The sequence below is a fragment of the Vipera berus genome, assembly GCF_964194415.1.
Source record: "Vipera berus genome assembly, chromosome: 3".
In the NCBI taxonomy this organism is placed as follows: Eukaryota; Metazoa; Chordata; class Lepidosauria; order Squamata; family Viperidae; genus Vipera; species Vipera berus.
This window is the reverse complement of record NC_138204.1, coordinates 52,818,139-52,838,385: the sequence shown is the minus strand read 5'-3', so window position 1 is coordinate 52,838,385 and position 20,247 is coordinate 52,818,139. Positions and strand designations below refer to the sequence as shown.

The window sequence follows — 20,247 nt, the reverse complement described above, 5'->3', positions numbered from 1 at the left end:
AGAGGAATTTGTCTTTGTTAATATGGTTTTGGCTATGGAAAGAATATTTGGCATGATTTGATTCATTTTATGCTTCATAAGCATTTTGTGAGTTCTTAAGAGGATTTGAATAATGGTGTGAATTTGTCTCTTAATATTGGGAAACCAATCCTTTGTTTGTTTTTTTATATTTACCACAAAAATATATAGATAATTCTTCACATAAATTCCCAGGATAGGAATGTATGTTAAAGTAATGAAATAAAAATAAAACAATTTCCCAGCTGCTTCTCTGTCTGTAAGAGGAAAGATTCATGGGGCCTCTATCTTTTAACTATATATGGAGAGTAATCAGTGGGACAAAGTGTAAGCAGGCCCTTTCTGATCTCACCCTCTTCGGTCTGTATTGTAGCATCCAAGGCTTGTTATCTGTTAAAACTAAGAAACATTTCCAACCAATTAATATATACACAGTATCAGCTAGATTCTAGTTGTGAGAACATAATAAGAGTAACAATTTGAACTGCAAAAAGTAAAAATGGAAATGAAAGGAAAGCTAAAGATGAAGTTTCACATTGTGAAAAGCAAAACGAAGAGTGATAGTTGAAAAAATGGGTTCAGTTATGGACATCATCCAAGTAATGAATGGCAATTAGAATCTGGATAGAATGTTGGAATGTTAACACCTCTAGTGAAATCAGAATGAACCAAGCTAAAGTTTGAAACACAGTCGAGGAATTCTAATCTCAAAATCCCATACATACACAAAATCAGTTACCCCAGTTCAATGAAAGCTTAGTTTTCATCATCTTAACTACTTTGTTGCAAAGATAGGAAAGTGGAATTTGCTATCCCAGTATTTAGGTAAGATTTTAAAGGTGAAACTGAGAAAGCAACAACTCTGAAGATAAGCTAGACAATACCAGGATTGTAGGCTAGATGGGGAAATTGAAAAAGATATGGGAAGAAAGTTAATGGCAAATCATTTCCACACAGTACAGTTATTCAGAAAATTATCCATGAAGCCACCATCTGTCCAACTTTACTCGAGTTCACTTCTATCTACTTTATCTGCTAGGTAAAGGGAAAAGTATGCAACCTCTTTTAGCGTCTGTGAACATGGAATCAGAAATTAAAAACTGCTCCAGATTCAGTAAGATGAAACATAGGAGAAAGAGTTTACGTACAAAAAATTAATCACTTACCTCATCCTGTGAGCTAATAATACGTGATGTAACACCTGTGGTATAAATACCACCACTGGCATCTTCATGGATTTTGATGTTTGATTTTCGGTGGCGATACTCAGAGTCTCTTGTGCTATCAAAAAGATCCAGGATTTCCTCATTATATAGCTGAACAATGAAACAGAAAAATAAATTACTGATTAATGTATTGTTTTGTTTTTTAAACTGCTCCACAACAAACAAAAATTGGTAAACTTTTAGATATACAAATGTTTGAATATCAAAGCTTAGTGTTTTATTTTAGTAGAAAGTGTTGCTGACTACGGTGTCAAAAAGCCTATAAAAGAATTAGCAAGTTTAAAATTCTATAATTATTATAGATAATGTGAAATTATTTATCTCTTTGGTTTTAAGATTTGGTGCTTTTTATAAGGAGAGAAATTCATCATTGGGATAAACATAAAGGAGAAGTTATAGAAGTAAAAATATGGAGAGGTACAGCGCTAAATGAAATACATTGTTCCCCTAAAACCTTAAACAAAATCTGAACACTGAGACAAATGTTCTGTCTATTATGTTTGCAACAATCAGAAACAGGTAAATAAATAATGCAATTTATTCGTGTGGCAATCCTCAGAAATCAACAGTGTTTCAAAAGTAATGTGAGCTGAGGGCTATGAGAAGAGTAACTTTTTATTTTTTTTGCTTGTACTTTGTACTTTTTATGAAAAAGTACAAAATACAAGCAAAAAAATAAAAAAGTTACTCATCTCATAGCCCTCAGCTCACATTATTGTCAAGAATTTCTCTTCTGCTCACAGGTTATTTATTGTATACTAGAATATATAAGAATGATAAAGATAAGGCCTCCTTCAAGTCAATATTAATTTCTGGTGGCTTTCTGAACACCATATACCGTAGTTTTATGGTGTCTCCTACCCCAATATCAACCATGTTAATATTTGACTAGGCTGGTTAGTAAAAAGCTGTCACCTATTAAGACTGTACAGAATACCCAATACTTTAATTTGTATTTGAATTGAAATAATATCACTGTTCACTATTTATCTTCAGACACTAAAATTGAGAAATTCCACCCCACTTCCCAGTCCCAGTTGCCTTATCAATGAGTTTGTGAATACTCTTATCTCAGGACTCATTCTCTACATCATCAATATACTTACCTCCAAAAACTGTGCACTGACTTTGAACTCTGGGATGGGGACCCCCTGGTCTTGTGCAGCCTGCTTACGTGCTTGTATGCCATTGAAGAGATGGGCAATGGCGCGTGGAATTATGCCCTGATCCTCTTCAGAAGAGTTCATGTCGAAACCAGTGCCCATGGTATAAGTCTTACCTGCACCTGTCTAAAGATAATAGTATTTCATGGAATTGTCTCAGGCAAAATAGATAAGAAAACATGTACCTTTGGTCTGTTCGGTTGGTCATTCAAGCAAACACAGACTATCACTATCAAATTTACTCCTGGCCTTATTTTTTTTAAATTCTAGTTTATCTTTTTTCATATTTGTCATAGTTTTTTAGTTAGCTAAAGTGAGTCCACATTGTGCTATGTCTATTGTGTAACATAAAAACATAACATTGCCCTAGAGGGAAGGGTAATATGAATTTCTAAAATGAAAAGCCATTTAATGTGACAAGCTAATTTGCAAGTTTGTCAACTGTTGCCATTTTTCTCCCAACACTAATCTACCATGTATTATTCTTGCACCTAATTAATTCATTTCAAGTTCTCTCCCATCCTTTCCCAAGGGCTGGTGAGAACCAGTGTGAAGCCATGGCTTGAAATGTGAGAAAACTAATTTCAAACCCTCATATGCTCATTAGGTGGCTTTTAGACGCTATTCCTGGACTCAGCCTCCTTTGCCTTATAGGTTTCTACTGAAGCTGAAGCATTGGTCCTAAAGTACAAGTCCCTTGGGAAAAGAATACGATTAAAAACAAGGCTCAGTCAACAGAATATCCACAATCCAGGATATAAAATTAGTATTAGAAACAATGAGAAATGAAGAGAAAATGCAAATAAATAAAAACAGAATGTAAGTCCCAAATATAAGCTTCAGTCTAGTAAAAAAAGATAAGCAAATGTTATGACATATCCAGAAAGATTTGGATGCATCACTATGATGTTGCTTTAAAGAACATGTTTCTGGGTCTGCAATATGGATGATGCCTTAAAAACACTCTTTTGATCAAAAATTGTATTCTTTTATTGGCTTGAGGACTGGATATGTATCTGAAGAGATCTTTTGGATATAGAGCTAAATATCTCATCCTTCAGTCTATTTGCTCTGTGAAATTTGACTATTCCTCAGTTTGCAGAGGTAACTGCTAGCAGCTAGTCCATTGCAGCATGTTTTCTGTAAGTTTTGCATATGGAAATATATATTTGCTTTCCACTCTGGTAATTTACTCTGTATCTTTCCGCTAATGCTAAAGCCCAATTTTCATCATTATTTCCAATGCCCTGAAGAATTTCTCCATATAATTATTGGTTCAGCAGTATTTAGTTCCACTATTTATACCAATTAGTGGATAGTTTTAGTGATCTTTAAAATTTTCATTTCTTAAAGCTATCACTACAAAAATAAACAATCTCAGTCACTCCTTATTTTACTTTGGGGCAAGGCTACTGCATACTTAAGTAACAGTTATTGTTACCCCTTATATGCCTCTCCCCAAAAGAAATGCTAAACAGGAAAACAAAAGGTCCCACATTGTATAAAAAGTGCATATTTTGTTAGACACAGAGAAAGAGATGTAATTAAATATGAAACAAAAGTATAGTATCTGTCCCTCTAGTGGAAAAGACTAAGATTTAAGGGGTTGCCATGCTGTTTTCTGATGGGTTTTATTAACTTCAAACTTAACTTGGTTGGACAAGCCCTCAAACAGAGAATGATTTTTCATAAAATATAGTACTATGCATAAAGCAGCCAATCCCATTCAGATAAGCTCAAAACAGAAACTTTGAGGAGAGTGAAAAAGGCACACACCTGGCCATATGCCAACACAGTTGCATTGTAGCCTTCAAAGCAGCCCTCAATCAGCTTGCTTACACACGTTGTATAAATCTGATCCTGCCAAGTCTCCAGGTCAAAAACAAAGTCATAGGTAAATGCTTTGTCCTTTCCCAGGAGTACTTGGGGTTCTCCAGGTGTCACTGATGTGCAGATGTGGCATCCTTCAATCTTTTCCTTTGGCATCTGAGGACGAATCCTGAAAAAAAAGGTGGGGTTAGAAGGTAATCTCTTTTAAGGAATTATAGGACTTAAGTAGTAGAGAATACGAAGATAATGCCTTGGTAAGACCACCCTTGGAATACTGCATCCAGTTTGTAAAAAAGATGTTGAGACTCTAGAAAGAATGCAGACAAGAGCAACAAAGATGATTAGGGGTCTGGAGGCTAAAACATACGAGAAACAGATGCTGGAATTGGGTATGTCTAGTTTAATGAAGAGAAGGATGAGGGGGGACATGATAGCAGTGTTCCACAAAGAAGAAGGAGTCAAGCTATTCTCCAAAGCACCTGCAGGCAGGACAAAAAGCAACAGATAGAAACTAACCAAAGACAGAAGCAACCTAGAACTAAGGAGAAACTTCCTGACAGTTAGAACAATTAATCAGTGGAACAACCTGCCTCCCGAATTTATGAATGCTCCAAAACTGGAAGTTTTTAAGAAGTGTTTGGACAACCATTTGTCTGAAATGGTATAAGGTTTCCCTGCCTGAGCAGGGGGTTGGATTAGAAGACCTCCAAGGTCTCTTCCAACTCTGTTATTCTGTTCTGTGAAGAGATAATGCATTGGATAGCTTTTCTAGTTCACAAACAGTACAGCCTCAAAAATCTTCATGAAATTGCAAATCTCTGTGTTTAAATAAATATAAATAAGAGCTCTCACATTATCAATAATAATAGAATAATGAACTTGGAAAAAATAAAACCAACATCACTGCAGTGCTACAAGTACTTATAGATGCATGATATTCCATAGACTGGAAGCAAGTAAATTTACCTGCAAGTGACAGATTAAATATAATAGACATACCGAGCTATAGGGCGGGAGTAGGTACTGTTAATAGAAAGGCCAAGAAATACAGAAGGAATTTTGTCTTTCTATCATTGAGTTGTACACAGCAAGCAATGTGTCATTGTAATTAAGTGGGGTGACAGAAGGCAGAATAAGTTATTTTTGCAACAAGATCCCTTGAGGAAAAAAGACAAAGGTGCAGTTAAGACAAATCACCCATTAGTAGAACTATGCAGATAACCTAAATGATATACCAGAGAACCTGTGACTAGCATTTTGGTATCCATACAAATGGGGGCAAATCTCCCTTCCAGCAGAAAAGGCTCTTCTAGACCCCACTAGCCAAAACTCCTTGACCTACAGGGTCCATAACTCCTTCTGTTGGATTGAATTACTGTAGGTAGTAGGCCAATCCCATTGCAGTGACATAATACCCCATAAAATTTGGTCTCATGCCGTGAAGGGCTTTAAAGTGATAACCAATATCTTGAATTAGACCCAGAAGCAAACCAACAACTAGTGCAGCTCACACAACAACGTTACACGTGCCATCCTAGGGTCAGTCAGAACTGTACCACAGAACTCTCTCAGGTTTAATATTAGAAACAAAGCATTTGAAACTCAGATGTGCTTCTAGATTTCATATTAGGATTCAAAGGAACATAAGAACAGGCCAGAAATTATACGAATATTTATCTATATAGCTGATTTAAAGTAATAATGAGTCCTTGCTGTCTGTTGCTTTTTATTTTTTCACTGCCTAATTTCCAAGAAATGTATCATTGCTTAAAGCTGCTGATATTATCAATTCATTTCCTCCGATTAGCATTTTCTTTATAATTTTTATAATTTTACCAAACAGACTTTTTCATCCTTAGTGACTTTTGGGAAAAATTATATTTCTTTTTTTTTACCAATAGAGTCTATCTTTACTGTAAGCATTTATTATACACTTAGGACAGAAGCACGACATCTTTCTACAATTAGATGTTACTTGCCTGTATTTATACAGAACTAAAGCCAATCAAGTTGATGCTTTAGACTTGTTTTGCTTCTGGAAGTAGAACAGTAAGAGCAAATGTGATAATATAAATACATACAGCATTCGGACCACTAAAAAATATCCTCTGCAAAAATCCCAAACCCCTAGTTTCAGTGAGTTGGCATCCTGTTTGCAAAAGTTCTTCAGAATTCTAATAGGCAATTAAATAAACAGGGAAAATATCATATGTTTGGGTTTGCTCCTAAATTTATAATTACTGTACCATAGGCCCTAAAAGGTTAAAACAACAATAAGACAAATTGTAATGGATACAGATTTTTAAAAAAAAAAACAAAAATGCTGGAAGGGCCCCCTAATTGCTACTCTATCAATCTGGGAAAAAGCTGTCATTCTTTCAACTCTCCATGTAACTTAATAGTTTCACGTCAGAGCAGGATTTATACTCCATGCAATGCTCATTTCTCTCCCTTTGTGTCAGGGAGATACTTTCAGAGTCCATATTGTTAAAGAGGATTTGACCTGGAAGATCAGAGAAGGTGAAAACGATAGCATATGTAAAACTGTCTATTTTATAACTTCTGTAAAATGCTCCTCTTTTACTTAAGATCCCAGTTAGCCCTGATGAGTTTTACCTATATTTTTTTCTTAGTAGACCAGTATCCAACAGGAAAACAAATCTAATAAAGTTCTGCATGGCCTATTCACCCCATGTGGTCCACATACATTATTCCTGCTTCTCTTTGAGTTGTAGCTCCAAACCCTAGTTTATCTCAGTAATAGCAATGTTTTTATTTTAATTATTATCCAATCTACAATTATTGCAAATTGTACTGCCATTCAGCTCACAAAAGATAGGCAGAACACTGTTAAAAAATTGGGAGGCTTCTCCATTCGGTGCCAACAGGATGGAAGAGCAGCAGTTCCCATGACAACCAAGTCTCTGCAGGAGGACGACGAGGAGGAGGAAGAAATGCAACCCTAAAAGAGAGCACACTGACAACACTATATAAAACACCACTCAGGCATTTTCTCCAGTGGTCTTGACATATACAATGGCCTAGCTGTTCAGCTCTATCAGCAAAAGCCAACATTTATAGAGAGGGGAACCAACTGGGCTGGCATCCAAAGCACAAATGGCCTCTGGTCTTAAAGGGAAAACTTTAGACCAGAGGCCAAAAAAGAGCTTTCTCTTTTTTCACCCCCAATAGTGTTTCTCATTCAGGAAGATCCCCAAAGAAGGGATTTCATCCTAGGATTTTTCCAATCCAGCTAGTGTTTGCTCTAAATTTGCTTGGAAAAAGAGGATGTATCCTAAAAATTATTCCTGAATAAATGGAAACTAAATTAAAAGCCTTCTCACAAAGAGCTGGAATAGTATCATGCCTTACAATTCTCAGTCAGAAACAAAAGCTGTCTAAAATAAAATGGTGAAGGATTTTCTTAAGAGCTTTACTTTATTTTTCAAAGGCCTATTTGCTTCCCTTACTTGTCAATCTGATCATAAGATCACTTTGGGCCAGGACAGGAAGGAGACAAAAAGCGTGACTTGTACTGCGCCTGCTTTATTCTGCCACTAAATTCCAATATTCAAAAGACTTAATTTAAGACACTTATTTGAGTTGGGCCACAGAATCAGGAGAACTAAAACTAATCAGTTAAATACATATTATGATAAACTCCAGTCAGTCAATGACCAGCATAATAAACCCGAATAATTGGAGACAAGCCTGAGCCTGACATGTTCAATCAGCAAATGCTTTTTTCTTGCCATGTAGCTAGAGAATTTTCAGGAAGAACATTAGTGCTGCCCCCATATGGTCTTAATATGGTCTTAATCCATGTTTGATCAGGAAAAAAAATGAGTAAAGGAACTTATTGACCCCCAAACATATATGGCTCAATAGATGGCAACCAGCACTTTGGATTGTACCAGGCATATCAGCAGCCAATGCAACTTTTGCAGTAATGGTCTGACATGAGTATAGTAGTCTGGTGTAGAATCAATTACTATCTAGACAAGAAATAACAAAAGTCATGAGTGGCTGTCATTATAACTCCCAGTTCAGAAAAGGCTGCAACTGGCATACAAGCAGAACTCTACAAAATGTATCCTGGCCATGGATTCCACCTGCTTTTTCAGTAGGATCCATGAATCCAGGGAAATCACCAAATATGATTCTGCCCTCTATGTGGAGCATAGCCCCATTTATAGTAAATGATGGACCTCCTCCATAGTCAAAATGCTTTTCGATCAACAGCCATGCTCTTATTTGTATTAAGATTAAGCCTGTTTCTTCCCAGCCAGATCCCAACATCCCTCAGACACTAAGGCTGAACTTTTATATTAATAATTTTATGACACTAAGATAGAACTTTGACAGCATCTCCTAATTTGCCCAGGATACAGATAAACAACTGAGCATCATAAGGATACCAACAATAGTTCACTCTGTGCTCACAGATGACTCCTCCCAGTGATTTTAGATAAATATTAAGGAGTAAAATGGAGAGCCCTGTGATAACCGACATCAGTGTATCTAAGGGCACAATCTCTTTCTTCCACCAAACGGAATCACTCATTCATGCAAAAATCAAACCACAACACGAACAAACAGCTGGCAATGTACAGTATGACAGACTGCAATAGTGAGTGAAATTTCTAATATGAACTTCAACCCATTTAAGCCAACTGACCAAATAGGGCCCTAAAATCGCCATACATACTGCAAGAGTAAGCTACATGCAGAAAATTTCCTCCACTAATTGCTATTGTCTTACTATTTGATAAGTGGAAAGGAGGAGGCTAATGTTTTGGGGGATGTCTTTCAAAGTCAAACAAAAGATAACTGAAGTCTACCAAATTCTATACTGCTATAGTGCTAAATTCTCACTTAATTTTCAGGGTGTTTTCATTAGCTAAATTAAAAAGAGAAAGACAAAACAGACTAAACATTGTATCCCAAATTGCAATAGAATAATGCTTTTAATTAACATAGATTGCAAAAGATGAAACTATCATCCAGGACAAAAGCTTTAGATATTAACGGCTTACTGAAAGCCTTCTATAATACACCAGAGCTCTCACTTTTATCAACTGCATCAGTCATGTTCAAAAATCACATGAACATCATGCTTCAGGCATTATTTCAAATTCTGATGGCAACACAATTTGTTTCAAATCCAGAGAACAATAATTCTCCATGTTCTATTTTATTTTGCAATGAATGAATAGGAATAACATTTCCCTGAAGAAAAAAGCTATTCCATGTTATTATCTTGCTTTCAAATTTTACATGGAGTGTTCAGATTAAATGTGTAATCTGATTTTCTTGTGTGCAAAGTTCATGTGTCTATGATTGCTGCTAACAGTTGCCTATGTAACAGCTTGGGGGTTTTAGCCAGACTTAGAGTCTCCTACTCAGCCATTGGCTGATTTATGCGGGAACTGTAGTACTTTAAACCTATTGGCTGCCACCTAGTGGCCATCCTGATAAATAGCGGTGCGGATGAACGCACAGCTCTCTTCTGTTCCAGCAGCTCAATAAAGCATGTTCCTGTTTTCACCTGCTCGTCTCGCCTCGTGCTTTGAACCAACGCAATACATAACAAAATGTAAGGAGAACGAGGACATAAGACAATGGTGGGCACAAAATAAATCTAGATTTGCAATAGATTGACAAGGACAACTTGCTTCCAATTGTTAAATGGCTCTTCTCACTATTTTAACATATGCTACTGAAATAAAAAAACTTTCAATAATCAGGAAGAGATTTTTGTACAAAAAGATTTAAATACAGGTAGTCTTTGACTTACGACCACAATTGAGCCAAAAATTTATGTTGTTAAGTGAGTTAAGTGAGTTTTGCCCCATTTTACAACCTTTCTTGCCACAGTTATTAAGTTGAATCACTGCAGTTGATAAGTTAGTAACATGGTTGTTAAGTGAATCTGGCTTCCCCATTAATTTTGCTTGTCAAAAGGTTGCAAATGTTTACCACATGACACAGCAATGGTCGTAAGTATGAACCAGTCATCAAGCATCTGAATTTTGATCACATGACCATGGGGATGCGTCAAACGTTGTAACTGTGAAAAATGGTCGTAACTCACTTTTTTCAATGCCATTGTAACATTAAACGGTCACTAAAGGAACTGTTGTAAGTCGAGGACTACCTACACCAGAACAGAAGGGTAGTTAAATACATTTTGATTCCAAATTATTTAACTGAGAGAATATTTTTTTCATCAGATGGAATTTGTAGTTCTAATTTAAGAAAAAGGTTTGCCCTTCCCCGAGATAGAGGATAATCAGTTAATTCATTCAGTTGCCAAAGCCTCAGGCACACTAGAGGTTTTTAAGAAGAGACTGGAAAGCCACTTGTTTGAAATAATATGGGCGGGTCTCCTGCCTGAGCAGGGGACTGGACTAGAAGACCTCCAAGTTCTCTTCCAGCTCTATTCTGATTGATTGATACACACTGTATATAAATATTGCACAAGATATTTTAATTATGATTTAACCAACCTAGATGAAACGTTTGACATGGAGGGTGTGCCCAAACTTTTCTTATTCTTCCTTTATCAATACTAAATTCTAAATATCAGGGAAAAGAAAGAACTAATTTCTTTAGCAAGGCTAGTTATTGCAAATTCTTCAAGTTAATCTCCTCAGATATTAAGAACTAAATCAGCGGCTATTTTCAAATTCTTGCCTGGGTTGGATTAGATTATAGAGCAGACCTTTTTCTGCACTTTATGAGAGAATCAGCAGTTCACCTTGGGAACCAGCCAATTTCTTTAAACAAAGTGCTCCAACAGAGAAAGAAACTATTTAAGTCCATGACCAAGGGACTATTACCATGAAATATAGATTAGACGAGGAACATATGATGAGGCTTTAGGGCCCCATTTATCATGAGAAAATCTATTATCTTCCCAAAAATTGACAGGACACATAAGAATACCAGCATAATCTGCATTGGCAAACAGAGAGCTATAGCTTCTTTCTCGTCTCTCCAACAATAACCATAGCATCTTCTTACTTGGATTTAGATACTAATATACTATTATGCTAGTATTCCTATCTCTATTTAAATGACTTCAAGTTTCTTCTCATTGTCTTTAACTAATCTGCCTTCAGGCTTGTTAAATTATGCTAAGAAAGTTTCTTGTAATGTCCTATATGTATAATTATTTTTAACTATACATATGACACATCTGCAAACATCAGGAACAAGTATATTCCTATTCTTTTTCACATAAGATGTGCATTCATCTTAAGATAAACAAGAGCGTACCATGATCTTCTAAAATTAATAGAACTTTTTGTTTCATATAACAGGTTTGTCTACCACAAAAGCTAAAAGTAATCATTCTAGAAACTAGTTGTATCATTAGGCAAGACGAGAGACATAGCCTCTCATTCAAGATGGATATAACCAAGATATACAATTTCTTCTTCCCTAAATTGTATGTAGTGTATAGTGTATGCCCTAAATACACTAAGAGGGGTACCAGAAAGAGCATACAAACCCAAAGGCTTTATTATATTTTATGTGTTTATTTCTAGCTCTACTTAAATTCTTTGAGTCCTGGGACATCCGCATCATTGATACTTCAGGAGCTATACTATGCAAAAAGGCAGTATGGGACAGTATGTTGTGGATTACATTGCTCAATCTACTGTTCTCATACCTATTTACTTTGAGGTGGGGGCACCTGTTGCTCCAATGCAGGCAACAAAATAACGGTATGTCAGCCTTACTTCAAGTTTCCAATAATCATATCACATTTGGAGGATGATTGAAACAGGCCTGATAAAAATACCTTCATCCTAGGTTTTTTTAAATATTTAAATAATATTTAAATGCAAGCTGTTTGACAACAAACAAAATTATCCTGCCTTCACAGCACTAATGCCAAGTTGAAGCCTCCCAGATGACTGCATCTGGGTTAGAATTGCATGTAAGCTCCTCTTTAGTATGCAACATCACAAGCCTACCCTCCATGTCATGTAATAACCCAGAATATTTTGACAGGACTTGGTATATAGGATATTCCCTCAGAGCCTAACAATCAGATCAACCATGCAGAGAGCGCTAGGCAATAAACAGTTACATTTATCTGTTCTGCAAAACCCCAAATAGCACTTTTCTTTTCTGCAGATCAAAAGAACGGATACTTTGTTAAAAAACCAAAATCTTATCAGTATGCATTTTGATATGTCAATAATCCTTAATCCATTATATAACACTCTCTCCCTGCTTCCATATATCATTAGATGAACTCTCTTGGCTGATGTAGCTAATTTAAAGTATCTTCATAATGTAAGTATTATGAATGGTACAAATATTAAATGCCAATGACATTTTTAGACAAACTAATCTTATTATATAATTACAATTATAAGGTTACAAACTTAGATGATCAAGTATGTTTATCCTTAAGTCTTGCATGTTACTCCAAAACATATATATATTCTTAAGTAAATAGAAAAAATTAAAATATGATAACAGGTAGGGAGTTGCATAGATAGATATTAGAAACAGTGTGGATAAGATGTTGTTGTTGTTGTTGTATCTACTCAAATCAGTGCTCTCCAGAAAAATATATCTAAAGCATTTTTACTATGCAGCAAAAATAAGCCAGAAAGCAAAATTTAAGAATGTCAGTAGTTCATGCCTGTTATTTGTCTCACATGTTTGGAGCCCACAAGCCAAGAGATAGCACAAAGAAAAGCAGAACTGTTTCAAACTCATTGCAGGGAATGACTTCATAACACAAACTATTGCAGCTAATGTTCTTCAAAAACATGACTCACTATCCTTCTGTTATTACAGTCTTTAACCCTGGCCTGCTCTACTGCCCTGGACTTCTTCCTAGAAAAGATGCTGACAGACTCATTTGCAAAGTTCCCTGGAAATCAGTTTACATAGGCTTTCTGAATGTGATACTTGTCAACACCATTGATTAAAACAAGTCACAGTGTATAAATGTCTGGAACCTGTGCAGATTCTCAGGCAGAACTCCTCCCATGAGACAGAACGAGCTTGACGGTCTCTTGTGTACAATAGGACTAATTTATTATATTTTATATATCTATATCTATCTGTAATATAAATTAGCTTCATAAGAGCCTTCCTTCAAAAAACATCTATATCCAAAGTCTACAATAATCAAAATGCATCACAGATTACTAGTATTACAATGGATGAGCCTAACAGATTTATCTTAAACAGAGAATTTTCAATAACTCTTTCAATAGCTAGCCAGTTAGAGAAATGCTGAGATGCAGACTCCAAAATTGGCTTTCTTTTTCTACTCTATGCCTTGCCATGTCAAGCAACTTTGCAAAGATATAACCATGGGTGCTGCAAGTTTGTCAGAATTCTTGTATGTAATGCAACTAACAGAGATAAAAGTAGTGATTAGGTGAAGTAGCAATACTTGCATTACTTGAGGACTGTAAAATTTGACTGTTGATGCTACATCATATAGGAAGAAAGTTGAGAGTCAGAGGAAAGATGAGTTTAAACACATTATAGCTGGCACAGGCCAGATACTAGATAGGGTTAAAGAATAGGCCAGGGTTAAAGAATAGGTTATGGAATTTCAATCTCTCCATTCTAGCTGATCTAACATCAGCTGTACACAGAGATGAATCGTTAGCAGAGAAATACCCTTGCTTCAATCAGTGTTCAAAATGAAACCAAAACCACAGATGCCCCAGATACAAGTGACATTGAGCTGGCCATGCCCACCCTGGCCACGCCCACCCCTGCTATGCCCACCCTGGCCATGCACCCCAGCCCCCCCCCCGAGGTCAACCACAACCCTGATGCAGCCCTCAATGAATCGAGTATGACGCCCCTGGCTTGAAGAAATTTTTTACTCTAAGCATGTGGAACAGAACTTCTAAGTACTTCTGTTCACTCTGCCAATATTTACAGAGGGACAAATTGGCCTATTAATTTATGCCTTTATTTCAGTCTGTAAAGTGTCCAATTCCCAGTGACTCTATTTATAATCCATATCAGTTTTGTATATGTAGTTTCATGATGCTGCAATAATCTAAACATTTTTGATACAGTTTTAGACAAGAGAGAATGACAGAGATTTAGTCTAGTAGTTAAGGCACAGGACAAGTTGTGGAGAAACCTGAGTTCTGGTTCTGACTTGGGAATGGAAGTAAACTGGGTGACTTTTAGTCAAACATTTTCTCTCATTTTTACAAAGATGGTTATGACAAACCAGTTCTAAAAATGTTGCCAAGAAAACTAACTTAAACTTTTTTTTACAAAGACTTATGAGTTGATATCTAATCAAAAGTTACAGTTGGTTAGTTAGCATCTAAGACCAATCACTCTTTACTAGCTATTATTTTGCTTTAAGGAGCTAGAGTCCAAAATATTTGCCAATTGTTTCTGTCCATTCTTCTTTCAAAAGGGACAAAGACTGCCAGAGTAAAATGGCTGATTACTGTAAGCAGAGGATCTAACCTATCTCTTGGGGAGATCAAGGATATGGCATGCTTCAACAAGAATATTTTTAAAAGTGGCTGCAAGAGTTTAAATAAACTTGAAATGTACTTCCTTCCCCCCCATTTCACAAGCTCCGTTTCCTGTTTCTTCTCAGTACTGAGAAGAACTCTCAGATATTACAGGAAATGCTCAGTGAAAGACATTTTTTGAAGTCTTCAGGACACATCTTTTTTGCAATCTGATATAAATTCTCACATTTTTTTTTTAAAAAATCTTTAGGCAGACAATTCTAAATTAGATTCATGTAGCTATATGTTTGTATAAATGCAAAGCATTGTTCTACATTACTGTGACTGGAAAACAATTCTGGAATCGCTCTACTTTCTTTGATTTGTAAACGCTAAGGAGCCAAATTTACTAGTATTGCAGGTTTTCATTAGCAGGCGCCCCTGCCCATTAAGGGTAACTGAACTGGAATCTCTTAGTCCAAGATATTAGAAACACTTAAAACATACATAAAGTGTGCAAAAGAGGATGTGGGTAATTTCTGTACTGAAGGAGGCAAAATCTACTAGATGATAGCACAAGAAAACAGAAACCCACAAAGGTATTTGACAGGTACAATAATCTGAAATTTTTGCCCTTAGATATTATTCCTATCTTGAAAATGAGACTGAATCAACTTAATGCTGGACAGGCAAACGTAATTTAAAACTAAATGCAATACAGATAGATAACATCCTATATATATATATATATATATAATCCATAGGATAATCCATAGATTTAATAATGTAGTTTTTATTTACAGTAGTTAGCTCTCCTTTCAATCCAAAAATAGCAGCAAAGAAATGTATTGAGAATTATCACAGTGAATTTTCCTATTGACTGTATCTCATGGCCACTTCATATGATTTGATTTAGATTGATTAGCACTAAGCCAGGACTGTGTTAAGCAAAGCTCATAAGTAAGCTGTTAATTGTCTAGTTATATACAGCATGTTGAGACATCACCCTGTCAACAAAAGTGCGTATAGTCAAGGCTATGGTCTTCCCAGTTGCAATGTATGGCAGTGAAAGCTGGACCATAAGAAAGGCTGAGCGCCAAAGAATTGAAGCCTTTGAACTCTGGTGCTGGAGAAGACTCCTGCGAGTCCCTTGGACTGCAAGGCGATCAAACCGGTCAGTCCTAGAGGAGATCAACCCTAACTGCTCTTTAGAAGGCCAGATCCTGAAGCTAAAACTCAAATACTTTGGCCACCTAATGGGAAGGAAGGACTCACTGGAGAAAAGCCTAATGCTGGGAAAGATTGAGGGCAATAGAAGAAGGGGACAACAGAGAATGAGGTGGCTGGATGGAGTCACTGAAGCAGTAGGCGTGAGCTTAAATGGACTCCAGAAGATGGTAGAGGACAGGAAGGCCTGGAGGAACATTGTCCATAGGGTCGCGATGGGTCGGACACGACTTCGCAACTAACAACAACATACAGCATGTTGTGTGATCTACAGTTTATAAACTATAAAGGCTAGGTTCACATAAGACTCTTAAACCAAAATCCCTCTCGGTATATTGGCTTCTTGGTATAATTCATGCTACTCATTGCCACATTTCAAACCCTTCATGGCATAGGACCACCTTCTCCAATTGTTTCTGCCCATGCAATATGAAGAAGCAGAAGGTCCCTTCATTCAGACTGCTATCATCATGGGATTCAGAGGTGGGCCTTTTCATTCATCCCTCTCTGCACTTAAGAGCAACAAATTCTACTCTTGTTTGTTCCTACATTGATGATCTCATCCCATTCCAAGCTCATGAACTACACAACATGGTCATTTAAAGTATCAGGGTTAAACTAGTATCCCCCCCTTTATTTCAGTACCATCCAACAACAGCTTTGATGGATGAATAGCTGCTATCTTTCATCATCTTTTCTGGAGACCTTATGCTTATGGGATGACTGAAGCGCAATTTCAGACTTTGGGAGATGCAGTCTCACGCTCTTCTCTCTGCTTACCAGCCAAGACCTCCACATTTCTCTAAAGCGTTTGCTCCCTCCATTTGTATTTTATTTCTTGAGTTTAATCCCCTCACACCTGTCACTTTCCACCCCCTGCTTTTGACACCAATTTCTTTCCCAGCTTTCAACAAGGTAGATGATCACTGAGCTGAGCTTCCCCATTTTATCTGGGGAAGATGAAGCAGCATTTGCCACATTTTGTTCTAACAATACTTCAAAACGCCTTTTTAATTTCAGATGCAGCAACCTTACTTTTTCCTCCAGAAATTGTCCTTTTTTTAGTACTTGTTCCACAGTTGTCAGGTTCAATCAGTATCCTTGGTGGATTCCCCAAAGCATGGATCTGCCCTTTGGAATAGTGATGCCCTGCGATCCATCCAACCAGACCCTGCCATCCTTGACGAACCTCAGACCTAAACTTTTTCAAAAGTAGAGGGCCAGGATGTGTGTGATTATCTAGTCTGTTTAATAGCCATGACCCTCCTCCCTCTGGCCTTTTCTATTATTCTCTTTTGATAAATTGTATTGCTTTTTATTAACCCAGCTGGCCAAGAGTCATTTGTAAGTGGGCAGACTGAAAAACTGAAATTATAAATGGATGTATGATTTTTGTCTCTCACGTTGGCTAATGACAGGTCAAATGAAGAAAACACCAAAGTCATAGATAAAATCATTGCAGATTATGAGTGGCAGTCACTAATCAGGATCACACCATTCAGCAGAGACACAGTAAAGATGCAGTGGAAGCAGGGTAGGAAACAGTTGGAAAAAAGGATATTGTTTTAGGTAATTTCAAGGATTGGTCTGCAGGGGTGTATATGTGTATGTGTCCCTGTGTAACTATTTCTTAGTGGGTCTCCAATCATTTTGAATAGGTTCATTTTTAAGCAAAAAAAAAAATCACACACATTATTATTCTTCAGATCTATTTGTGTTCTTCTCTTTAAAAAAATACTTATAAAAGGAAACTACAAGTAGTGATTATGTTTTAGAAAGGAAACAGCATATAGCAAATAAAGCAGAGACATAATCTTCATAACTGATGGCAGCAAATTGGTATTTTACACTTCTTAACAGAATGTGAGAAAAGCCTGCTTCGGTTGATCAAATTATACAACTATAAAAAAAAGATTGGAGCATCTGCTCTGCACGAAAATTGGGATCCTAAATGCAGCTTGTTAGCTTAATGGGTTTATAAGTGTAAGCAGGCCTCTGTAGAGAAGCAGTTTTCAGAAAAGGTGCAAACATCATAATAATCTCCTGCCTCCTGTGTATATCTCAATTGTCCAGGAGAAAAAGCACCAACACAAATTCCTCTGAATCAGCAGTTACATCTTACCTCTTTCAGTACAAGCAGTCCTCAACTTTTGATCAATCTGAAATTATGATGACCTCCAAAAGTCATTTAGGACTTAAATTGCACTTATGTCTATCACAAACTTTCATACTACCCCAATGGTCACATGATGGCAATTCAGGCACTTGGCAAACTTACTTATGTTTAAAACTGGTTACAACTGTCCTTTGGTCATCTAATTGCAATTTGCGACATTTTTTGCCAGTTTCTGCCAAAATGACTATTGGGGAAGCTGGGTTCACTTAACAAATGTATGAGTTGCTTAATGACTATGATGACTCAACTTATGACCACAGTAATAAAGCTGCCTATCTCACAAACAGAGACACAAACAGGGTACCAGGACTAAAGCAACTACAACAGAATGCATGCACAATCCATGATAACTGGGGATAAAACTCACATCAACAGCAGCGCTCATCCAATTGTGTGGCATAAATGTGTGGAACAACATACTGGAAAAAATTCTAGATATCTTAGAAGTTAGCATCCCTTGTGGATTCTGTTGTATTATTCATAGTGACAAGTTATGCTATTTTAGGAATTAGGATTTATCATTATTTACATTAATATAATAAAGCAATGCTTCATATTCCATGAAGTTTAAAATACATGTTAAATATTCAGCATACTTGCCAAACAGAAATAGTAAAACAACCCTTGCCACCCTGGAAAATATCCAATTTACAAAGGCTTCACAGGACAAAGATGATTATACACAGGAAGATAGATAACCACCGTACCGAGTAGGATTGAATCAGAACAGGATAAAGTGAGCCCCACAATGACTTTATCTCTCTCCAGTTCCAAGGTACAACAAATTATATGTCATGTGACATGTCACAAAACATGAACGATGTGTAGAGCTGGGGTGGGTGGGAGGGGGAAGCATATTATACAGCAGGGCTTTTCAACCTTTTCACCCACTGTACCACTTTTAGGTTATGGCAACATCCGAGTACCACCAGTCGCCTAGCAAGGTGTCAAAAACTTGATGACCTCCCCCACAAAAAAAGGAAAAAAGTGATAAAGTACAGGTTGTCCTCGACTTACAACAGTTCTCTTAGTGACTGTTTGAAGTTACAACAGCACTGAAAAAAGTGCTCCCCAAGCCACAGCCGAGCAAGACACCTGCCTGCCTGTCTGGCGGCACTCTTCCTCCTGTCCGAGGTTTTCATTGTTGTTTTTATTCCTCCCATCTGCTGGGTGGTTGCAGCAGGTTTTGGTCACTTCACATGACCCTGGGACACTGTGACCATCATAAATATGAATCAGTTGCCAAGCATCTGAATGTAAATCACAAGACCCTGGAGATGCTGCAACATTCCAGCTGATCGGCGCTTCTGGGCTCAGCGGAAGCGCCAGGATCAGCAAAGAGCTCCAGCTGAAGCCTGGCACTGATCCTGGCGCTTCTGCTGAGCCCTGACAGCCCTGAAGAAGCGTTGATCCTGGCGCTTCTGCTGAGCCCTGCAGCTCCAACCATCTCTCGCTCAGGCTTGTGCAGTGCTGCCACCAGTTCATTTCATTCCCCTCCCCCACTACCACTTTTCTAGGATGGTTGTGTTCCACCTGCCAGGTGCCAATATACCACAGATTGTACCTGTACCACTGGTTGAAAAGCCTTGTTATACAGGCTTCTACCAGACTAATCTTATTTCCATTGCATAATGGTATTGATCATCAAAGGCAAGCATAATCATGTTTCTTTCTCTTTTTACTATGTCACCTGCTTATCACTAGCATTTTGCACTTAGAATACTGTTTTAGATTATTAAGCATTTTTGTAAAATATCTCAGAATTATCAGCATACATTTTCATGCAGATGTGTGCAATGTCCATATAGGTGCCTTAAAAATATTTCTAGTTTTTAAATATATTTTCCAAAGCAGACTGGGGTTATACAGATTGGGATTACCTATCCATCAACCTAACATGTGGCTGTTGGTTATGATCTAGTACTACAAATCCAGTTATTGAGATGAGTCATGGTTGATGTGCTATGAACCCAGGAAGCTATGATTTAATAAACCATGGCTTAGCTCTATGTACTAGTTTACTCAATCCTTAAACTCCATATAGGAACGGTTATTACTGAGCAATGCCAGAGTTAACCAATGGATTCCAGGCCTGTAGCTTCAGTCTGTATGCATCATAGCTTCATTCTTAACTA

General features: G+C 37.1%; 1 protein-coding gene across 1 annotated transcript in view; it reads right to left on the bottom strand.

The window, feature by feature from the left end:
• The window catches only part of KIF21B (kinesin family member 21B), a 68,207-nt gene that overhangs the window by 41,372 nt on the left and 6,588 nt on the right, over positions 1–20,247 (bottom strand). Inside the window, exons 2-4 of the mRNA XM_081325733.1 lie at positions 4,184–4,406; positions 2,351–2,533; positions 1,185–1,334 (exon numbers count right to left, since the gene is read on the bottom strand). Coding sequence (XP_081181859.1) covers positions 1,185–1,334; positions 2,351–2,533; positions 4,184–4,406 — 556 coding nt within the window. The remainder of the gene's footprint in view (positions 1–1,184; positions 1,335–2,350; positions 2,534–4,183; positions 4,407–20,247) is intronic.